The sequence below is a fragment of the Triticum urartu genome, chromosome 2A (assembly GCF_056163025.1).
Source record: "Triticum urartu cultivar PI428250 chromosome 2A, HENAU_Tu73, whole genome shotgun sequence".
Lineage (NCBI taxonomy): Eukaryota > Viridiplantae > Streptophyta > Magnoliopsida > Poales > Poaceae > Triticum > Triticum urartu.
The window spans coordinates 586272532-586292810 of record NC_141874.1 but is presented as its reverse complement, the minus strand read 5'-3'; the positions used below and the strand labels follow the sequence as shown (position 1 = coordinate 586292810).

Sequence of the window (20279 nt, the reverse complement as noted above, 5' to 3'; positions counted from 1 at the left end):
GGTTTTTCTATGCTATATTATGTATTAGAAAATGCATAGCGAGCTAATTCATACAGGGCCACCTATGACCTACGACTTTATGAGCCAATGGTGTAGTACAAACAATTCTCTTGACTTTCTTTGTTTGCGAGTTATTGATCATGTGCTCATTTTACAATGGAGGGAGTACGGGCTACGATAGTCGGCTATTATCTTTTATTTTTCTTGAGGGAGTCTTTTCGAATTGTAAGCTGGAAATGGATTGCGATACCCTTCCCTGAGCAGGGCCTGTTTGGACTTGTAATTTATGGGTTGGGCTTGGTTCTGCTTATCATATACAAAAGACTTGACAATTTTCACAAAATTTTAAAACGTTCACGAATCCAAAAATATTCATGAATTTAAAAAATACTAATAAATTCAAAAATGTTCATTTGTTTAAAAAAATAGAAATTTGCAAAACTACTCCCAGGTTTTAAAAATTATTCATGAATTTTATGATTTTATAATAAAATATCTTAAGGAGAAATAAAATAGAAAACCGTAAGAAACCCGGTAAAAACCGATAGAGAAAACAAAGAAAGAAAAAGGCCGAAACCTTTTCCAAACCGTGCAGAAACTTCCAGGTGGAATCGTACATAGAGTTTCCTAATTGGACCAGCCCATGTGGCCAGAAGGTATGTGAAATATGAAATCACTAATTAAGAAGCACTCATGTCTTAAGAAAACTAATTAAGAAGCACTCTTTGTAAAGATCACTCCCACCTTGCGACAACTTGTCACAACTTTGGAGTTTTTCTTTTTTTATAGATTAATTTATTTAAAACATTTTCTCTCCTAAACCGTGAGTCCAAATCTCAAACCGTTTTTACCGTGGGATTCCCCGCGTCGATATCTTCAAAACTAGATCACTTGATGATAGGTTTCGACAAAAAAATGCAAAACAAATCGGACGAAAAACCAAACTGGGCGTACGTCTTTTCCCTTTTCGAAGAGGCACAACTGTGACTCTCGCGGGAGCAAATCCGTGCCTCCACAAGAAGTAAATCTATGCCTCTCATGGAAGAAAAAAAAGAAAAAAAAATTCTTTTCTTTCCCGAGGTTGTGCCTCTCGCGGAAACAAATCCATACCTCCACTAGAAATAAGTTTGTACCTCTCACGGAAAAATGTGTTTTTTTCCTTTCCTGAGGCACACACTGCCTCTCAAGAAAGCAAAATTCGCCCCTCCGATAGAAGTAAATCTGCACCTTTCAGACCGTGCCTCTCACAGAAGCAAATCCGTGCCTGCGCGAGAAGTAAATTTGTGCCTCTCGTGGAAGAAAAAAAACATTTTTTTCCTTTCCTGAGAGGCACTCGCGGAAGCAAATCCATGCCTCCACGAGAAATAAATATGTGGCTCTCGGGGAAGGAAGAAAAAAAAAGAAAAAACTTTTTTCGCGTAAAATTGTCCAAACCCTAAGAAAAATTGGAAAGCAGAATTTTTTTCTAAAAAATCATCTAACGCGCTTCCGGCGCACGAAAAGTGACCCTTGCGGTGGGCTCCCGAAGGAATACGCGTTGGTTGGTTGCTCTCTGTGAACTATTCTGCGCTATGGGCGTTAAATACGATTGCCCCTAGATAGATTCTTAGCAGGCCTATTTTGCACCTTTGAGCAGGGAAAAGCGTCGTGAGTGTCAAGTACTAAACCGTGTCCTATTATATCTTAAAAAAACCTAAACCGTGTCCGACTCCCATACAAATTCCCCTATAGTTCTCTAACGGGAAGGCGACGGTTTCCGAGTGCGACAGGAAATAGATCTAGATTCTGTAGACGGAATGAGACGTTTTATTCGACTTCTCCATGGTAAGAAACAAAGTCCGAGCTGCTTAGCTTAGTAGTACGTAGCTAATTGGGACACTCATAACTGTCAGATCGTGGCGCGTGCTGTCGGAATTTTCTGCTCTCTTCTCTCATAAAAGGCGACGAACATCGACGTACCTCCACACATTAATCCACACCGAGCCTCCTCCGGCGTACAAATATGGCGACAATATCCAGCAGCATCCCGGCCGACGGGTGCTCGCTCCTCGAGGCGTTTTTGGTGATCCTGCTGCCGCTGCTCCTCCAGTGCCTCTGCCGGCCGCTCCAACGCGGCCGCGCCCATGGAAAAGATCGCTGGGAGGTGGATACCTTCGGCAGCGTAGACGTTGGCGCCGGCGGCCAAAGCCCGGCGTCGTGTAACTCCCACCAGGTGTTTCCGAGCTTCGGCGATGAGGAGGACAGCACCGCCGGCAGAAGAAGAGCATCATGTCGTCGTCATCCGGCAGCGACATCGAAATCGATGTTGAATTGCCGTCTAGCGATGATCAATAAACTACAGGCTTATATCGCCAGGATTACATTGACGATATCTACACCCAGTGGGGCGGGTGTATACAATTTGGTGCCCCGGCGACACGACGATGATATCGAACTGTTGACACGTGAGGGGTTGGGTGACAACTTTCACGGCACGTTGCCGTGCGTGGAGGAGAGCACCCCCAGCCGATGGCGAGCCATGGCGAACCGTCACCGGATGATATCAGAGAGACCGACATACAAGGCAAAGCCTCGCACTTCCACTGGCGCAGGAGGGCGATACCGGTCTGCTAACGAGTACCTTTCGACGTCGGACATATCGGTGTTTCAGTTCTGCCGCAATGTCCTACAGCATGAGCTCAACGAGAGAGTTTCGATCGACCCCAGTATCACACACCATTGGGATCAACTATCGTGGTGGTGCACTGTGTACGGAGGCCTAGATTCCACCGTGGGAATTTCCAAGCAATGGGACGAACGGCTATGGCAGGGCGATTCCTCCGAGGGAATTCCCATGGAGGAGGACGACTCACGCGATTTCAGAGAGCAGATATCCAAAGTTTCCAACGATGAATTCTTTGGAACAGATAACGACTCATGTCTTGATCAGAGCAGTGTATGTTTTGACAGCCACACTAACGCGGAATGCAGTTCGACAATGACGACTTCAACGAGGTCGGCAGAATTTTTGTTGCATCGACCCGTGGAGAACGGTACCGTGGCATCATCGTCAATGCAGACCCAGCTTGGTGGCAACAGTGACAACGATTCACCCGATTGGAGAGAGCGAACATTCAAAGATTCGACCGACAAATTTTATGGAACAGACCAAGAATCATGTCCTGATCAGAACATTGTGTGTTCTCATAACAAGATCGTCACGCATTGCAGCGCGGCAATGACGACTTGGAACAGTACCGTGGTATCGTCGTCAATGCAGCTTGGTGGCAGCAGCAGCGATGACTCGACTAGCTCGGACGTAGAGCAGCCGAGTAGCAACAACGACGACATTGACGATTCTGATAGCATGAATAGCTCGATTACAACTGAACATGGGGATGTATCCAACGAGCAAGCAACCGAGCCGTCTACTGAAGTTGATGAGACAAGTAGTACACCATGGTGGCTAGTACCAGGATTCAGATTTCGCCCCACGGACAAGGAGATCGTGCTCCACTATCTCAAGCCCAAAGTCCTGGATCTGGCGCTTCCAAGAAGAATAGAAGAGCTGGACAATATTTATGCTCTGAACGCAGATGACATAAGACGTAAGTTCCGAAAACATCTTTTTATTGAATTATTTGTTGTTTTTTCAGTGCATAAAGCAGGCATGGACGTTGTGTTACACTTACACAGTGGCATGAAAGAGTCTAACTCTTCTACGTATATGCACGCAGTTGACGAAGAAGATGGAGACAAAGAGCGACTAGGGTTCTTCTTCGTGCACAAGCAAGACACGGCGTACAGCAACGGGTGCTACTACACCACCCCGGCCGGGTACTGGAGGATCCGCGGCCGGCCGTCCCGCGTGAGGGAGGGCCGCTGCACCGTCGCCTTCAAGACGTCGATGGACTTCTACCGCGGCAGGCTGCTGCACGGGTGCAGGACCCCGTGGAGCATGTTCGAGTACAAGCTCAACGCGGACCGAGGCGACCTCAGGAACCTCGCGCAGCCAGAGGTACGCATGTGAGCAACTGAGCATGTGAACCACTTGCTTCAGATTAATGATCTTTTCTCATCGCTTACCAAACTGCCTTGTTCCTGGAACAGATGAACTCCTACGTTATGTGCAAGGTTCGCAAGAGGGACAGTCGCCGAGATGCCCAGGGCGGAGAGGTGCTGGCGGCGCCGGTCAAATCCAAGGCGGCAAGGATGTGGCGGCGCCCCGCACCGTTGTCGGGATCCCCTGGTGCGAAGCAAAACTCAAGGAGACGCACCGGACAGATGTACAGTATAGTTGCGCCGGAGCGCGATGTAATACTACTAGCTCGGAAGCAGAAGGAGGCAATGTGGGCTCCAGAACTAGAGGGCGACGAACCGGGCGTACTTGGGAAGCGCAAACGTCCTGCTACGTTTTAGGATGGATCCTGCCCCTTCGAGCTCGTGAGCTCTAACCAAAGTTGTATAGACACTAGTGGTTTTAGGTTGTTTTTTGTTTCTGATCCAGAGGTTTAGGCGAATAGATTCAGAGAGCAGGTTTGTGTACAATTTTCAGTTACCACATCTTTTGTAAATCAGGGTAGATTAGTCGTTGGCTCATATCTTATGTGTATACTCTCCTTGTTCCAAATATAAGGTATATTGGTTTTCGTGCAAGTCAAACTTGAATATGTTCGACCAAGATTATGCCGCCTACTGTACTATCTTCTGCCTTGTATTCCCTCTAGATCACTACTTTAGGGCCTCTTTGATTCACAGGTTTTTAAAAACATGGGAATAGAAAAAGTATAGGATTGGAATGTCATGCCCACTTGAATCCTATAGGATTATCAAGGAGTGTTTGATTTCACGGGAAAAACAAAGGAATTGTAAAAAGAGGTTGGAGTGGATGTTAGATTTCCTATGAAATGTAGTACAAAAGATTTCATTGGAAAAATTCCTATGGGATTCAATCCTATGAATCAAAGGACAAACGTAGGAAAAATTTCAAAGGATTTCAATCCTCTAGAATTCCTATAGAATTCCTTTGAATCAAAGGAGCTCTAGTGATCCATAAAAGCTCATATATTTTTCTACGGAGGGAGTACAATGCAAGGTGCTTGGTAAAATAAACTGACTTCTTAAGCATCAATACTTATTTTCATAGGAGGGGTGTCTAATCAAGCGTTCACCTTTCACAAATAAGCACCAATGCCTAAGAAAACACTGGTTTATTTCTCTAAATAAGCATCTTCCTAAGCACCTTGCATTGTACAAACATTAGCGACCCGTTTGGGGACCCTGTTGCGGGAAATTAGCATGTTGAGCAGGGTTTTTGTCATCTTCAAAACATATCTGTAAGTTAAATATACATGAAAAAAATCCATATATTTGTAAGTTATCAAATGATTTAAAATTTAATTGATTTGCAGTAAGTAGTGTGGTAGTAAGGGATGACTTGGCGCTCATTGCAACGCTCTTCTATCTTGATGAACGGTAGAAATACATAAGATGTGAACGGATTATAGTTTAATAAAAGTTTAGGTTTCATGTTTTAGATATGTTCATGCATAAAAAGAGGGGAGATAATCTGATATTGGTACCAATTCTTTCAAATAAGTCTTTCAAAATGTGGGAATGATCTATTTCATAGAGAAGGAAGCACATTGGTATTTCTAATAGATGCAATTTTTCTCCCAGGAAGTTAAGCATTCATTCATGTCCCAAGGGCTATCTCTAGCACAAATGTATAACCTGTTAGAATTCATTTGGTATAATTTTAACAGTTCAAATTAGAGTGTTTCAAGTGTATAGCCCTGTAGAAAGATATAGTGGCATCCATTTCCAAAGCACGAAAACACCAACCATTGTTCGTAATGGAGATTATTGCAACCATCTGGTTCATGTAATGAACCTGAGGATGAGCCTTAAAATAACGGAAAATGAGCTTCTCTAAACTGAATATTCAGGAAAGGAAATGGGTTTCTAACAATCATAGCAGGTGCACTACCTATAAGCTATAATACCATGTATATATATAATTAGCAATCATGTACCTATATGTTTATCTGACATTATGCAGACCCTCTCTTTGCAGTCAATACTCGTTAGCAAGCATGCACCATATAGCTAGTCTATAGGCCCCAGGGATATCATCAATATTAGATATGGATGTGCAAGTATGTTCATAGATAGTTGTGTGTAAAATAGTAGAACCTACAGTAGTAGCACAAGAGTACCTAACCTGTGACCTATGCCACATCAGGTTGACATTCATCGCATCAGAGATAAATGTATTGGAAAGTCACATTGTATAAACAACATTGAAAATTAACAGCCCTTTATTTGGATGGCAATCTAAGTACATTGCTGTTTATATCTGATACATTAAAAATAGAGAAAAGTATATGTTTCGTCCCTCAACTTCTAGCCAAGTCTAGATTTGGTCCCTCAACTATAAAACCGGATAACTTGCACCCCTAACTCTTTAAACCGGACAAGTTTTGTCCGTAGAGCAGCGGTATCCGCGCTGAATCAACGTGGTTTTGACCAGTACAAAGTGAAACGTGGCCAAGGTTTTAGAGGTATAAAGAGAAGATAACACTTGCAGCGCTCATGGTGTTGTGCGTGCCGCTCGCATGGGCCATGCTGCTGTCCAGGATAACACCCATCAGGATCTCCTCCGGCACCTCCAGCTTCTCGTACACGCATCGGCATGACCAATAGTGCCGAGGACTGTTCACCACGGCAAGCTTGGGCAATGCACGGACGCGGTGGCGACGGTCAGCAGGGCCAAAGATGTCTCGGGCTCTCGGCACGGCGAGCCTGGCCAAGGCGCGGGTGGGTGTCGACGAGCAACTTGGCAGCAGGGCAGGGCAGACGACAGCGGTGCGGCAGCTCGAGCGGTGGCCGACAGCGGCCATGGGAGCGGGCGGGCGTTGAGGCTGCCTTGTTCGAGGAGCTCGTAGACAAGGACGCGCCGACGCGGTCGGGTCCGGCGACGTAGTAGCCGAGCCGGGCCATGACTTGCTGGCTGGGTTCCCGACGCAGAGACCGCGCGGAGTAGTCTGAGCTTCTCGTCCTTGCTGTACAAGACTACAAGTATGAGTGCAGCGTCGATGTGACCGGCGAGTGGCCGAGCTGCTTGAGCAACCCGGAGGACGCCACGGCTGCCACTCCGCTCGAGCTCTGCCGCCGCTGCCACTACGCTCGGCGCTGCAATCTGCTCGCCATGGCTGTCGGGTGGAGCGAGCGCGAGCGCGAGAGCTGAGGAAAAGAGCACCTGGAGCGAGCGAGTGTATGCTGTGGGATGTGCACGTGGTCTTGAGTGCGTCGCCGCCGCCGGTCACCGCCATGAGCTCCCGCGCCAGCGACATGCAGACTTTACTGCCGTCGTCCTCGTGCCGGTGAGCCCGGCACGGTACAAACGTGTTCGTGTCGCCAGAGCACGATCTCGGTGTCAACGTCGGCGGCGTGGATGGTTCGCTGGGGGACGCGAGCCGTAGCAGCCTTACGGAGGTCGCCAAGGACCAGAGTCACCTCGCCGGAAGCTTCCACGCCCATGTTCTCCTCCTGCTGCAACACGCACGCCAACTGCTCGACCAAATGGCCAGCCGAGTTGGAATAGGAAGGAAGAACAAGATCCGCTAAAGATTGCCACGTGGACACAGACCCAGTCAAAACCATGCCACATAATCGTGAAACCGCTTGCAATCGGGAGAGGAACTTAGTTTGTCCGGTTTCAGAAGTTGGGGGTGCTAGTTGTCCGGTTTCATAGTTGAGGGATCAAATATAGACTTGGCTAGAAGTTGAGGGATGAAAAGTATATTTTTCTCTTAAAAATATTCACGGAGTCAATCAAATAGGAAAGGAACACTCTTCTAAACACAAACTGGTCCGATTAATTCTGGAACATATATTGGTAGAATAAGGTGGTTAACACACCGCGAACGACTGCAAGGATATCAATAACAGAAGTTTATTACATGGTACCTGTTTATTATATCCTTTCAGAAATTCTTGAAGTAGAGAAGCTAACCATTCCATTTCTTTGATACCTACAGGAGAATACCAACAGAAGGTCATCATAGTTAAAGTCACTGGATTACCTCAACATGAATAATGGGGAAATGATGTTGAACACACATGTTGCTCGGCAACTTACTGTTCCCTTGATTTGAAGGCTCGCCTTATACCTCAGTTCTGATGAAGAATGCCAATATGGAACATCACTTGCTGCAAGCAATCAAAACAGTGACATTAATATTTCCTGTTAGCTGCATTTTTCTTGCGATTTCACTATGTTGTTCTAAGCCACCTGTCGCATCCAGTAGTAAATAGCACCATGGTATGAATTGGAAGCACTCGTACGCCGTAAAAACATGGAAGGATAAGGTCTGTCAGCCGAAGTGAAGTAATTACCTGTCCAGAGAGTAAAAAAAACTGCGATAACCAATCTCCAAAGATCTGGCCGAATCAATTGGCCACAACAGTATGAGTACCGCCTGTACAGAATTGGAATTCGGAGGATATTAGCGCAAATGTAGTCTTCGGGTCGAAGAACGAGTGGTACATGAAAAAGCAAATATAGAGCAGAACCTAGCCGAGAACCATGGTGGTGGATGTTCATACAGTATTCTGGACGGGAATATACACATGCAGCAGAAGGGTGATAAAACAGAGAGACATACATTAATCACGGCCGGCAAGAGGCCCGCATCATCCGCATTCCGCCATGAATTCCTCCCGAAAGCGAGGAGTGATTGCTTCGTGCAAACCGCGGAGCAGTTTCGCTCGACGAACAGCCGAGCAGCCAAACCACGATTGGCGTCGATCTACATCGGCGTGCGGTCCGGGAGGCCCCAACCAACCTCTACCGCACGGAGCTGGTCCGCGACCGAGATGGCGCAACCACAACGCCCGCGTCGCCTCCGCCGGCTGGGCTCTCCTCCGCAACCTCGCCGACCGCATCGAGATTTTTTTAGGAAGCCGATAACTGCCACACGTGTGACGTGGAGGGCAACCCGCCCGCACGCATCGTGTAGCATGGACGGGAACCGCCCCGCACGATCCTGTCCGCGCGCACAAAAGCGCGCCCGCACGTCCGATGCGTGGCAACCCGTCCGCACTGTCTCGTCCGGGCCAGACGAGTCGCTGCCCGCATGACCCAGCCGTTCCCGGCCTCCGATCCGTCCCCTCTCTCGTCTGCGCCCTCGCCCCCCGCCTGTCGAACCCCGACCTCCGTCGCCGGCCATCTCTGGTTGCCATGGCAACCAGGGAGGATCTGTAGGGCGCTCCCACCGCAAACCACACCCCTTATCTCCCCCCACCCCATCCCACCCCCCCAACCCCCACTCCAACAACGCCCTCCAGAGACGACCAGCTAAAAGCAGGTGAATCTCCCGATCTCCCTACTGTTTCTCATCCTCCTTCTGGGCAGAAAATTGCAAAATTACCGACGAAGTTGGCAACTAGATCCATCCTACAGGGTTAAAACACTACATATGTTGTGTGACTTCGCAGTTGCCAAGCAGAATACACTAGATCTGCCATGTAGTACGCTAGAGATAACCGTGAGTTCTCAGTAGGTTGATGCTCCTAGTTGGTGAATGAATGGATGTGCAGGAATCCATAAAAAGGGAGAGAGAATTGATAAATTTGGAATAATGGGGTGTGTGAAAATTAATTGCCATTGGTGTATAACGTCAGTTGCCACCTGTCATTGTCGTCAACTGCCACCATGTCAACTTATTGCTTGCCATCCTATTGTAGAGCCTGATGCCATCGAATCAAACGGATAGCTAGCACCAGATTTTAGAAAAGGATAGTGGATGTGCATGTCCTACTAGCCATGATATGTTGGTTGCCAACGCATGAAAATGTGATAGCACTGACGTGTTAACTTCTACATGCAAGCAGCACAATGATAAAAAAAAATTGGATTGTTGATGCCTTCTTGTTCATCCAGTGATTGAGAGCACATCAGAACAGAAGCGAGACACGAAAAAGAATGAATCACGAAGATGGTGCAGATGATTGGGGTTCTCAAAGGCCAGAAACGCCGCCACCTTTCGATGCATCAGAGTACAGTCAGCTCATCTCTGCAGGGCCGTTGCTACCGCTGCTAGAACAGTATGCAGGCGTAGGTACGATGCATGCTAAAAAATGAAGAGAAACATTTGCCATCTTCGCGACGATGGACATGACATTCTACTTATGTCGTGCACTGCCATTTGTCTTGCAGGTTCTTATGACCAGAACACTCTTAGGGGGGCCCCGTGGCAAGTGCAGTCACAAGGCGCTAACGCTGACAAATGTACGGGCAGCCAACTCCAACTAGCTAGTATGGCTAATCAAGGTAATGCAAAAACGAAAAAAGAGCACATAATGCTGTGGACATGAAAAATGAACATGAAAAAAAGATGGCAAAAGGACTCACGAGTTATCACGGGTGTAAAATGCAGAGCCTTCGTGCAGCACGTGGAATCGGGCAGCACCCATGTACCTGCCATCGACGTCGTACACAGGTGAGTCCATAAACATAGTGAAGATGCGGATGCTCAGTCAGCACAAGGAGCATAGTTGACAACTACAAAAATTGCCACGACTGGTCTTCTACGGTTGCCATGTATTAAAAACAACATTTGTCATCTCTGCACACCTGCGGTTACCATGTAGGAAAAGCTGCAGTTGCCATTTCATGACAACTGCAATTGCCATCTAATAACAAACTGCGATTGCCCTACCGATGCAACTTCAGTTGCCATGCAAGCAAAAATGCATTTGCCACATAAGGGCAACTGCAGTTGCCGTGCTAGCACGAAATGCGTTTGCCGCGATTTGACCAACCACTACTATGATTGCAGGTTATTACGCTGGCGGTGACCCGGCAAACGTCTCCTGGCAAGCTTCGCAAATTCCTGGTGGATCACGTCATTATGGTGTAACAGACCACACACGATGGTCAAATACAGCACAACAAGGTAGAGGGAAAATATCTGAACCACAAAAAACAGCGCTACATTTGCTATTTGTAGTTATTTGTAGGCAAAACAATGGTTGCCATGTTTGTTGAACAGTAGGTGCCATGTCTGCACACCTACAGCTGCCATAAAAATGACCACCCACAGACTGACAGCTTGCTGTCTGTAAAAGATGTCATGGAAAATCACTCGAAGATGGTGTGATCCGTTGCGATCCACATGTTATCCAACACAAAATTCTTAATCTCGTACCTGTTTTTCCCTGTTACAGAACCTACAACTACAATGCACAGCGGCGCTGGCACATCTACTGCGGGGAGCTCTGAGCGCACGGAAGACGCGTTCCACCAGACAGCAGACAAACATGCCGCAAACAATTTCGAGTCAGAGTCGGGAATGGCAATCATTCCAGCAATGCCGGCAAGCACCCCTTTGAACACAAGCACTGGCAACTCTCAGGTAGATGGGACTGCCGCCCATACTGAAGTGAACGATGAAACTGACGACGACGCGCAAGGGGATGAAGATGGTGGGCAATCAGAGATCGTGGTGCCTCATCCACCGTACATTGGGCAGAGATTTGAGTCATTCGAAGCAGCAAAGGAATACTACCAGACATATGCAAAGTTCCATGGGTTTGCGGTCAACACCGAGTACCGTAGGAAAATTAAGAAAACTAACGAGTACAGCAGAGGTGAGATGAGGTGCCACAAGGCACGCAGGAACAAGAAGGGGAAAGGCGATGCGCCTGTCATTCCGGAACGAAAGAGAGGTATCATTCAGAAGACTGAGTGCCCTGTCTGATGTAAGCTAAACGTAGATGGAGCACAGTGGGTGGTCAGTGAGTATTTTGACGAGCACAACCACCAACTGATAAAGAAGTTTGACCTGGTGAAATTTCTGACCGCCCACAGAGGGTTCACCCCCGTCGAAAGGCAATTCGTAAAGCTGCTACATGATTGTAACGTCGGTCCATCGAGAATGGTGCAGATACTATCTCTCATCCACAGCAAAAAGGGGACTCTGAGTAGCATGCCGTACATACCAGCTGACGTCACAAACCTACGGGCAAGGTACCGTAGAGAGAGCAAGTTGGCAGACATAGAGGCCACAATTGCCTACTTCGATGAGAAAGCCAAAGAAGATGCAGATTTCTTCTACAGGATAAGGTTGGACGATGAGGACCGTGTCAGGAACATGTATTTGGTGGATGGTGCTGCAAGGAGAGCCTACAAACATTTCCGAGATTGCATTTCATTCGACGCGACGTACCTCACCAACATGTACAAGATGTCGTGCGCTCCGTTCATAGGGATAAATAACCACAATCAGTCATTGCAGTTCGGCTGCGGGCTCGTCCGGAACGAAGAAACGGATGGGTACGTTTGGCTGTTCAAGACCTTCTTGGAGTGCATGGATGGACTTGCTCCGATGAACATAATAACGGACCAGGATTTCAGCATGCGTGCAGGCATAGAGGAGGTCTTTCCGTTGGCAGTGCACAGGCACTGTAGGTGGCACATTATAAAGAAGGCTGAGGAGACGCTATGACCATTCTTTGCTAACCGTCCAGAGCTGCACAAGGCATTCGAACTATGCGTGGACCACAGCTTGACGGTGGAGGAGTTTGAAAGGAGCTGGATGGCCATGACTGAAACACATCAAGTCCAAGACAACGAGACTCTTGTAAGCCTGTGGGAGAAGCGAATGTACTGGGTGCCGGCCTACTTCATGCAGTGCTTCTTCCCCTTTCTGCAGACTACGCAGCGCAGCGAGGGATTCAATGCTGTTTTGAAGCGGTACGTCAGTCCTGGCAACTCATTGCTACAGTTTGCCAAGCAGTACACAGCTTTGCAACAAAAAATTCTGGGATCTGAGCCACAGCAAGAAGCGAACACCGCGCTAAAGCAGCCAAAATTGCTAACGTACTTACCGATGGAGAGGCAAAAGAGCAAGATATACACCAACAAGATCTTTAACAAGTAAGTCAGTTGCGTTACAGTCTTATTTGCAGAAAAAGCACCAAGTCAGTATGTGCCTTATAGAGTGCGATGCAGTTGCCATGATTTTGCGGTTGCCATGTTTAATAAAGTACTGTTTGCCATGCTTACTCAGATGCAGTTGTCATATTCAATAGAAATTCTGTTTGTCATGCTTACCCGGATGCAGTTTCAATGTTCAATGAAATGCAGTTGCCATGTTTAATGCAATGTACTTCCACTGGACATGTTGGTGTGCAAATGCTAGTGTCAAATGGAAAATGTTATGTTGTTGCCATGTCTATTGAAATGCAATTGCCATGTTTACTAAAATGCAACTGCCATGTTTGTTGAAATGCAATTGCCATGTTTAATAAACTCTAGTTGCCATGTTTAACAAAATGCAGTTGCCATGTTTAAATAAGATGCATCTGCCATGTTTGTTGAAAATGCAGTTGCCATGTCTATTGTACTGCATTTGCCATGTATAGCGTACTGCATTTGCCATGTTCAACATACTATATTTGCCATGGTCAATGAATTACGTTTGCCATGTTCAAACAAAATGTATATCTATTTTCCATGACAACATAAGGTGCTACAAGAAAAAAGCCCACAATAGTTTAACAGAAAACACACAAAAAATGCAGATGCCAGGAAGAAATAAAGCGTGCCAGCATGTTCACGGCTTTCCAGGTGGATGAACGTACGTTCAAGGTGTGTTCTATTTTGGGCATGTCAGATTCAGAACCTAAAGACCCGGACAAAGGAAGGAACTACTTCGTCACAGCCTCGATAGGCGAAGGCGAGTTCTACTGCCAATGCTGCAAGTTCGAACGGGACGGCATTGTGTGCTGTCACATACTAAAAGTAATGGACGTGAACGCTGTGACACGGATGCCCCGACATTTCATAAGGCGGCGATGGACTTGGGACGCTGACGATGCGTTGGCGCCGCAAACAACACACGCAGTTCTGGCTGTGCATGACGAGAGACCAGAGTCAACCATGGAAGCCGTGAGGCACGTTGTGCTGACAAAGAACTATGCTGAGCTAATTGATGAAGCGTGCAAGAGTGATGACACAGCGAGAGTCGCAGAAAAACACAGGAAAGCACTAAAAAGAGAGCTTGATGAGATCAAGAAGAGGAAAGCCGAGGAAGCCTTACACCGGTTCCCCCGCACATCAAGCGTGCCTTCATCCACGGGGCCCTCGTCTGAAAACTCGGAGATAGGATCTGGAACAGCAAGCACACAGACCCAGGTCAGGAACCCACCCCGTTCCATCACAAAGGGTCGTCCAAGAGAGATAAGGTACAAGTCGGGATTGGAGATCCAAGCAAAACACAAGAAAACGGAGAAAGGGGCGGCCAATCCATGAGCAAAAATTATGGTGTTGTGGACATTTTGTTTTGTACCCTAGATGTTGAGAATTATTTTTTAAAACAATTGGGGGAATAACTCTTCAGGGGCATCAGAAGTGCAAGGGAAAATTCATTGAATGGTTAAATGCAATTGCCATGTTATGGGTACTTAATCTGCCATGATGTATGCATTTAATTTGCCATGTTATGTGTAGTTAGTCTGCCATGATTTTTGATACTAAACATGCCATGCTAATTTATGCTAAATATGCCATGCTGTTTTGTACTGAATATGCCATGCTAGTTGTAGTGGATCTGCCATGTTAATTGTACTGGATCTGCCATCTTAGTTGTGCTGTAGTTGCCATGTTAATTATGCTGGAGCTGCCATGTTGTTTGTACTGTATCTGCCATGTTAGATGTACTGGATGAAGGAAATATGCCCTAGAGGCAATAATAAAGTTATTATTTATTTCCTTATAATCATGATAAAGGTTTATTATTCATGCTAGAATTATATTAACCGGAAACATAATACATGTGTGAATACATAGACAAACAAAGTGTCACTAGTATGCCTCTACTTGACTAGCTCGTTAATCAAAGATGGTTATGTTTCCTAACCATGAACAATGAGTTGTTATTTGATTAACGGGATCACATCATTAAGAGAATGATCTGATTGACATGACCCATTCCATTAGCTTAGTACCCGATCGTTTAGTATGTTGCTATTGCTTTCTTCATGACTTATACATGTTCCTATAACTATGAGATTATGCAACTCCCGTTTACCGGAGGAACACTTTGGGTACTACCAAACGTCACAACGTAACTTGGTGATTATAAAGGAGTACTACAGGTGTCTCCAAAGGTACATGTTGGGTTGGCGTATTTCGAGATTAGGTTTTGTCACTCCGATTGTCGGAGAGGTATCTCTGGGCCCTCTCGGTAATGCACATCACTTAAGCCTTGTAAGCATTACAACTAAATGAGTTAGTTGCGGGATGATGTATCACAGAACAAGTAAAGAGACTTGCCGGTAACGAGATTGAACTAGGTATTGGAATACCGACGATCGAATCTCGGGCAAGTAACATACCGATGACAAAGGGAACAACGTATGTTGTTATGCGGTCTGACCGATAAAGATCTTCGTAGAATATGTAGGAGCCAATATGGGCATCCAGGTCCCGCTATTGGTTATTGACCGGAGACGTGTCTCGGTCATGTCTACATTGTTCTCGAACCCGTAGGGTCCGCACGCTTAAGGTTACGATGACAGTTATATTATGAGTTTATGCATTTTGATATACCGAAGGTTGTTCGGAGTCCCGGATGTGATCACGGACATGACGAGGAGTCTCGAAATGGTCGAGACATAAAGATTGATATATTGGAAGCCTATGTTTGGACATCGGAAGTGTTCCGGGTGAAATCGGGATTTTACCGGAGTACCGGGAGGTTACCGGAACCCCCCGGGAGCTATATGGGCCTTAGTGGGCTTTAGTGGAAAGGAGAAAGGAGCAGCCCAAGGTGGCCGCGCGCCTCCCCCCTCCCCTAGTCCTATTAGGACTAGGAAAGGTGGTCGGCCCCCCTCTCTCTCTTTCCCCCCTCAAGGAGTCCTATTCCAACTAGGATTGGGGGGGGGATCCTACTCCCAGAGGGAGTAGGACTCTCCTGGCGCGCCACCCTTGGCCGGCCAGCCTCCCCCCTCTAGTCCTTTATATACGGAGGCAGGGGCGCCCCAGAAACACACAAGTTGATCCACGTGATCTATTCCTTAGCCGTGTGCGGTGCCCCCAGCCACCATAGTCCTCGATAATACTGTAGCGGAGTTTAGGCGAAGCCCTGCTGCTGTAGTACTTCAAGATCGTCACCACGCCGTCGTGCTGACGGAACTCTTCCCCGACACTTTGCTGGATCAGAGTCCGGGGATCGTCATCGAGCTGAACGTGTGCTCGAACTCGGAGGTGCCGTAGTTTCGGTGCTTGATCGGTTGGATCATGAAGACGTACGACTACTTCCTCTACGTTGTGTCAACGCTTTCGTAGTCGGTCTGCGTGGGTACGTAGACAACACTCTCCCCTCTCGTTGCTATGCATCACATGATCTTGCGTGTGCGTAGGAATTTTTTTGAAATTACTATGAAACCCTACAGTGGCATCCGAGCCTAGGTTATTTATGTTGATGTTATATGCACGAGTAAAACACAAGTGAGTTGTGGGCGATATAAGTCATACTGCCTACCAGCATGTCATACTTTGGTTCGGCGGCATTGTTGGACGAGACGACCCGGACCAACATTACGCGTACGCTTACGCGAGACCGGTTCCCCCGACGTGCTTTGCACATAGGTGGCTTGCGGGCGACTGTCTCTCCAACTTTAGTTGAACCGAGTATGGCTACGCCCGGTCCTTGCGAAGGTTAAAACGGAGTCAAATTGACAAACTATCGTTGTGGTTTTGATGTGTAGGTAAGATTGGTTCTTGCTTAAGCCCGTAGCAGCCACGTAAAACTTGCAACAACAAAGTAGAGGACGTCTAACTTGTTTTTGCAGGGCATGTTGTGATGTGATATGGTCAAGACATGATGCTGAATTTTATTGTATGAGATGATCATGTTTTGTAACCGAGTTATCGGCAACTGGCAGGAGCCTTATGGTTGTCGTTTTATTGTATGCAATGCAATCGCGATGTAATGCTTTACTTTTATCACTAAGCGGTAGCGATAGTCGTAGAAGCACAAGCTTGGCGAGACGACAACGATGCTACGATGGAGATCAAGGTGTCACGCCGGTGACGATGGTGTTCACGACGGTGCTTCGGAGATGGAGATCACAAGCACAAGATGATGATGGCCATATCATATCACTTATATTGATTGCATGTGATGTTTATCCTTTTATGCATCTTATCTTGCTTTGATTGACGGTAGCATTATAAGATGATCTCTCACTAAATTATCAAGAAGTGTTCTCCCTGAGTATGCACCGTTGCGGAAGTTCTTCGTGCTGAGACACCACGTGATGATCGGGTGTGATAGGTTCTACGTTCAAATACAACGGGTGCAAAACAGTTGCACACGCGGAATACTCGGTTATACTTGACGAGCCAAGCATATACAGATATGGCCTCGGAACACGGAGACGAAAAGGTCGAGCGTGAATCATATAGTAGATATGATCAACATAACGATGTTCACCATTGAAAACTACTCCATCTCACGTGATGATCGATTATGGTTTAGTTGATTTGGATCACGTAATCACTTAGAGGATTAGAGGGATGTCTATCTAAGTGGGAGTTCTTTAATTAATTTGATTAACTGAACTTAAATTTATCATGAAACTTAGTACCTGATTAGTATCTTGCTTGTTTATGTTTGATTGTAGATAGATGGCTCGTGCTGTTGTTCCGTTGAATTTTAATGCGTTCCTTGAGAAAGCAAAGTTGAAAGATGATGGTAGCAATTACATGGACTGGGTCCGTAACTTGAGGATTATCCTCATTGCTGCACAGAAGAATTACGTCCTGGAAGCACCGCTGGGTGCCAGGCCTGCTGCAGGAGCAACGCCGGATGTTATGAACGCCTGGCAGAGCAAAGCTGATGACTACTCGATAGTTCAGTGTGCCATGCTTTACGGCTTAGAATCGGGACTTCAACGACGTTTTGAACGTCATGGAGCATATGAGATGTTCCAGGAGTTGAAGTTAATATTTCAAGCAAATGCCCGGATTGAGAGATATGAAGTCTCCAATAAGTTCTATAGCTGCAAGATGGAGGAGAATAGTTCTGTCAGTGAGCATATACTCAAAATGTCTGGGTATAATAATCACTTGATTCAATTGGGAGTTAATCTTCCAGATGATTGCGTCATTGACAGAATTCTTCAATCACTGCCACCAAGCTACAAGAGCTTCGTGATGAACTATAATATGCAAGGGATGAATAAGACTATTCCCGAGCTCTTCGCGATGCTGAAAGCTGCGGAGGTAGAAATCAAGAAGGAGCATCAAGTGTTGATGGTCAACAAGACCACTAGTTTCAAGAAAAAGGGCAAAGGGAAGAAGAAGGGGAACTTCAAAAAGAACGGCAAGCAAGTTGCTACTCAAGAGAAGAAACCCAAACCTGGACCTAAGCCTGAAACTGAGTGCTTCTATTGCAAGCAGACTGGTCACTGGAAGCGGAACTGCCCCAAGTATTTGGCGGATAAGAAGGATGGCAAGGTGAACAAAGGTATATGTGATATACATGTTATTGATGTGTACCTTACTAATGCTCGCAGTAGCACCTGGGTATTTGATACTGGTTCTGTTGCTAATATTTGCAACTCGAAACAGGGACTACGGATCAAGCGAAGATTGGTTAAGGACGAGGTGACGATGCGCGTGGCAAACGGTTCCAAAGTCGATGTGATCGCAGTCGGCACGCTACCTCTGCATATACCTTCGGGATTAGTATTAGACCTAAATAATTGTTATTTGGTGCCAGTGTTAAGCATGAACATTATATCTGGATCTTGTTTGATGCGAGACGGTTATTCATTTAAATCAGAGAATAATGGTTGTTCTATTTATATGAGTAATATCTTTTATGGTCATGCACACTTGAAGAGTGGTCTATTCTTGTTGAATCTCGATAGTAGTAACACACATATTCATAATGTTGAAGCCAAAAGATGCAGAGTTGATAATGAGAGTGCAACTTATTTGTGGCACTGCCGTTTAGGTCATATTGGTGTAAAGCGCATGAAGAAACTCCATTCTGATGGACTTTTGGAACCACTTGATTATGAATCACTTGGTACTTGCGAACCGTGCCTCTTGGGCAAGATGACCAAAACACCGTTCTCCGGTACTATGGAGAGAGCAACAGATTTGTTGGAAATCATACATACATATGTATGTGGTCCGATGAATATTGAGGCTCGTGGCGGATATCGTTATTTTCTCACCTTCACAGATGATTTAAGCAGATATGGGTATGTCTACTTAATGAAACATAAGTTTGAAACATTTGAAAAGTTCAAGGAATTTCAGAGTGAAGTTGAAAATCATCGTAACAAGAAAATAAAGTTTCTACGATCTGATCGTGGAGGAGAATATTTGAGTTACGAGTTTGGTGTACATTTGAAAAATTGTGGAATAGTTTCGCAACTCACGCCACCCGAAACACCACAGCGTAATGGTGTGTCCGAACGTCGTAATCGTACTTTACTAGATATGGTGCGATCTATGATGTCTCTTACTGATTTACCGCTATCATTTTGGGGATACGCTCTAGAGACGGCCGCATTCACGTTAAATAGGGCACCATCAAAATCCGTTGAGACGACGCCTTATGAACTGTGGTTTGGCAAGAAACCAAAGTTGTCGTTTCTGAAAGTTTGGGGCTGCGATGCTTATGTGAAAAAGCTTCAACCTGATAAGCTCGAACCCAAATCGGAGAAATGTGTCTTCATAGGATATCCAAAGGAAACTATTGGATACACCTTCTATCACAGATCCGAAGGCAAGACTTTTGTTGCTAAATTCGGAAACTTTCTAGAGAAGGAGTTTCTCTCGAAAGAAGTGAGTGGGAGGAAAGTAGAACTTGATGAGGTAACTGTACCTGCTCCCTTACTGGAAAGTAGTACATCACAGAAAACTGTTCCAGTGACACCTACACCAGTTACTGAGGAAGCTAATGATAATGATCATGAAACTTCAGATCAAGATACTACTGGACATCGTAGATCAACCAGAGTGAGATCCGCGCCAGAGTGGTACGGTAATCCTATTCTGGAAGTCATGCTACTAGATCATGATGAACCTACGAACTATGAAGAAGCGATGGTGAGCCCAGATACCGCAAAATGGCTTGAAGCCATGAAATCTGAGATGGGATCCATGTATGAGAACAAAGTATGGACTTTGGTTGACTTGCCCGATGATCGGCAAGCAATTGAGAATAAATGGATCTTCAAGAAGAAGACTGACGCTGACGGTAATATTA

At 46.1% G+C, this 20279-nt stretch overlaps 2 protein-coding genes and 1 long non-coding RNA gene across 3 annotated transcripts; 2 read left to right on the top strand and 1 right to left on the bottom strand.

The window, feature by feature from the left end:
- Positions 1 to 1985: 1985 nt before the first annotated feature.
- Positions 1986 to 4569, top strand: LOC147986058 (uncharacterized). The gene is made up of 3 exons (XM_087544430.1): positions 1986 to 3587; positions 3717 to 3997; positions 4090 to 4569. Exons 1-3 carry the CDS (start codon positions 2003 to 2005, stop codon positions 4396 to 4398), a joined length of 2175 nt encoding a protein of 724 aa, XP_087400556.1. The 5' UTR covers positions 1986 to 2002; the 3' UTR covers positions 4399 to 4569.
- On the bottom strand, positions 3444 to 8993 carry LOC147986057 (uncharacterized). The gene is made up of 5 exons (XR_015616990.1): positions 8649 to 8993; positions 8380 to 8462; positions 8123 to 8193; positions 7951 to 8015; positions 3444 to 3565 (listed from the first exon to the last, which is right to left on the bottom strand). It is a non-coding gene; the product is annotated as an uncharacterized LOC147986057 (long non-coding RNA).
- Positions 8994 to 11225: 2232 nt separating this feature from the next.
- On the top strand, positions 11226 to 14299 carry LOC147986056 (protein FAR1-RELATED SEQUENCE 5-like). Its single transcript, XM_087541852.1, has 4 exons — positions 11226 to 11634; positions 11761 to 12411; positions 12514 to 12922; positions 13570 to 14299. Exons 1-4 carry the CDS (start codon positions 11226 to 11228, stop codon positions 14297 to 14299), a joined length of 2199 nt encoding a protein of 732 aa, XP_087397978.1.
- The last annotated feature ends 5980 nt before the right edge of the window (positions 14300 to 20279 follow it).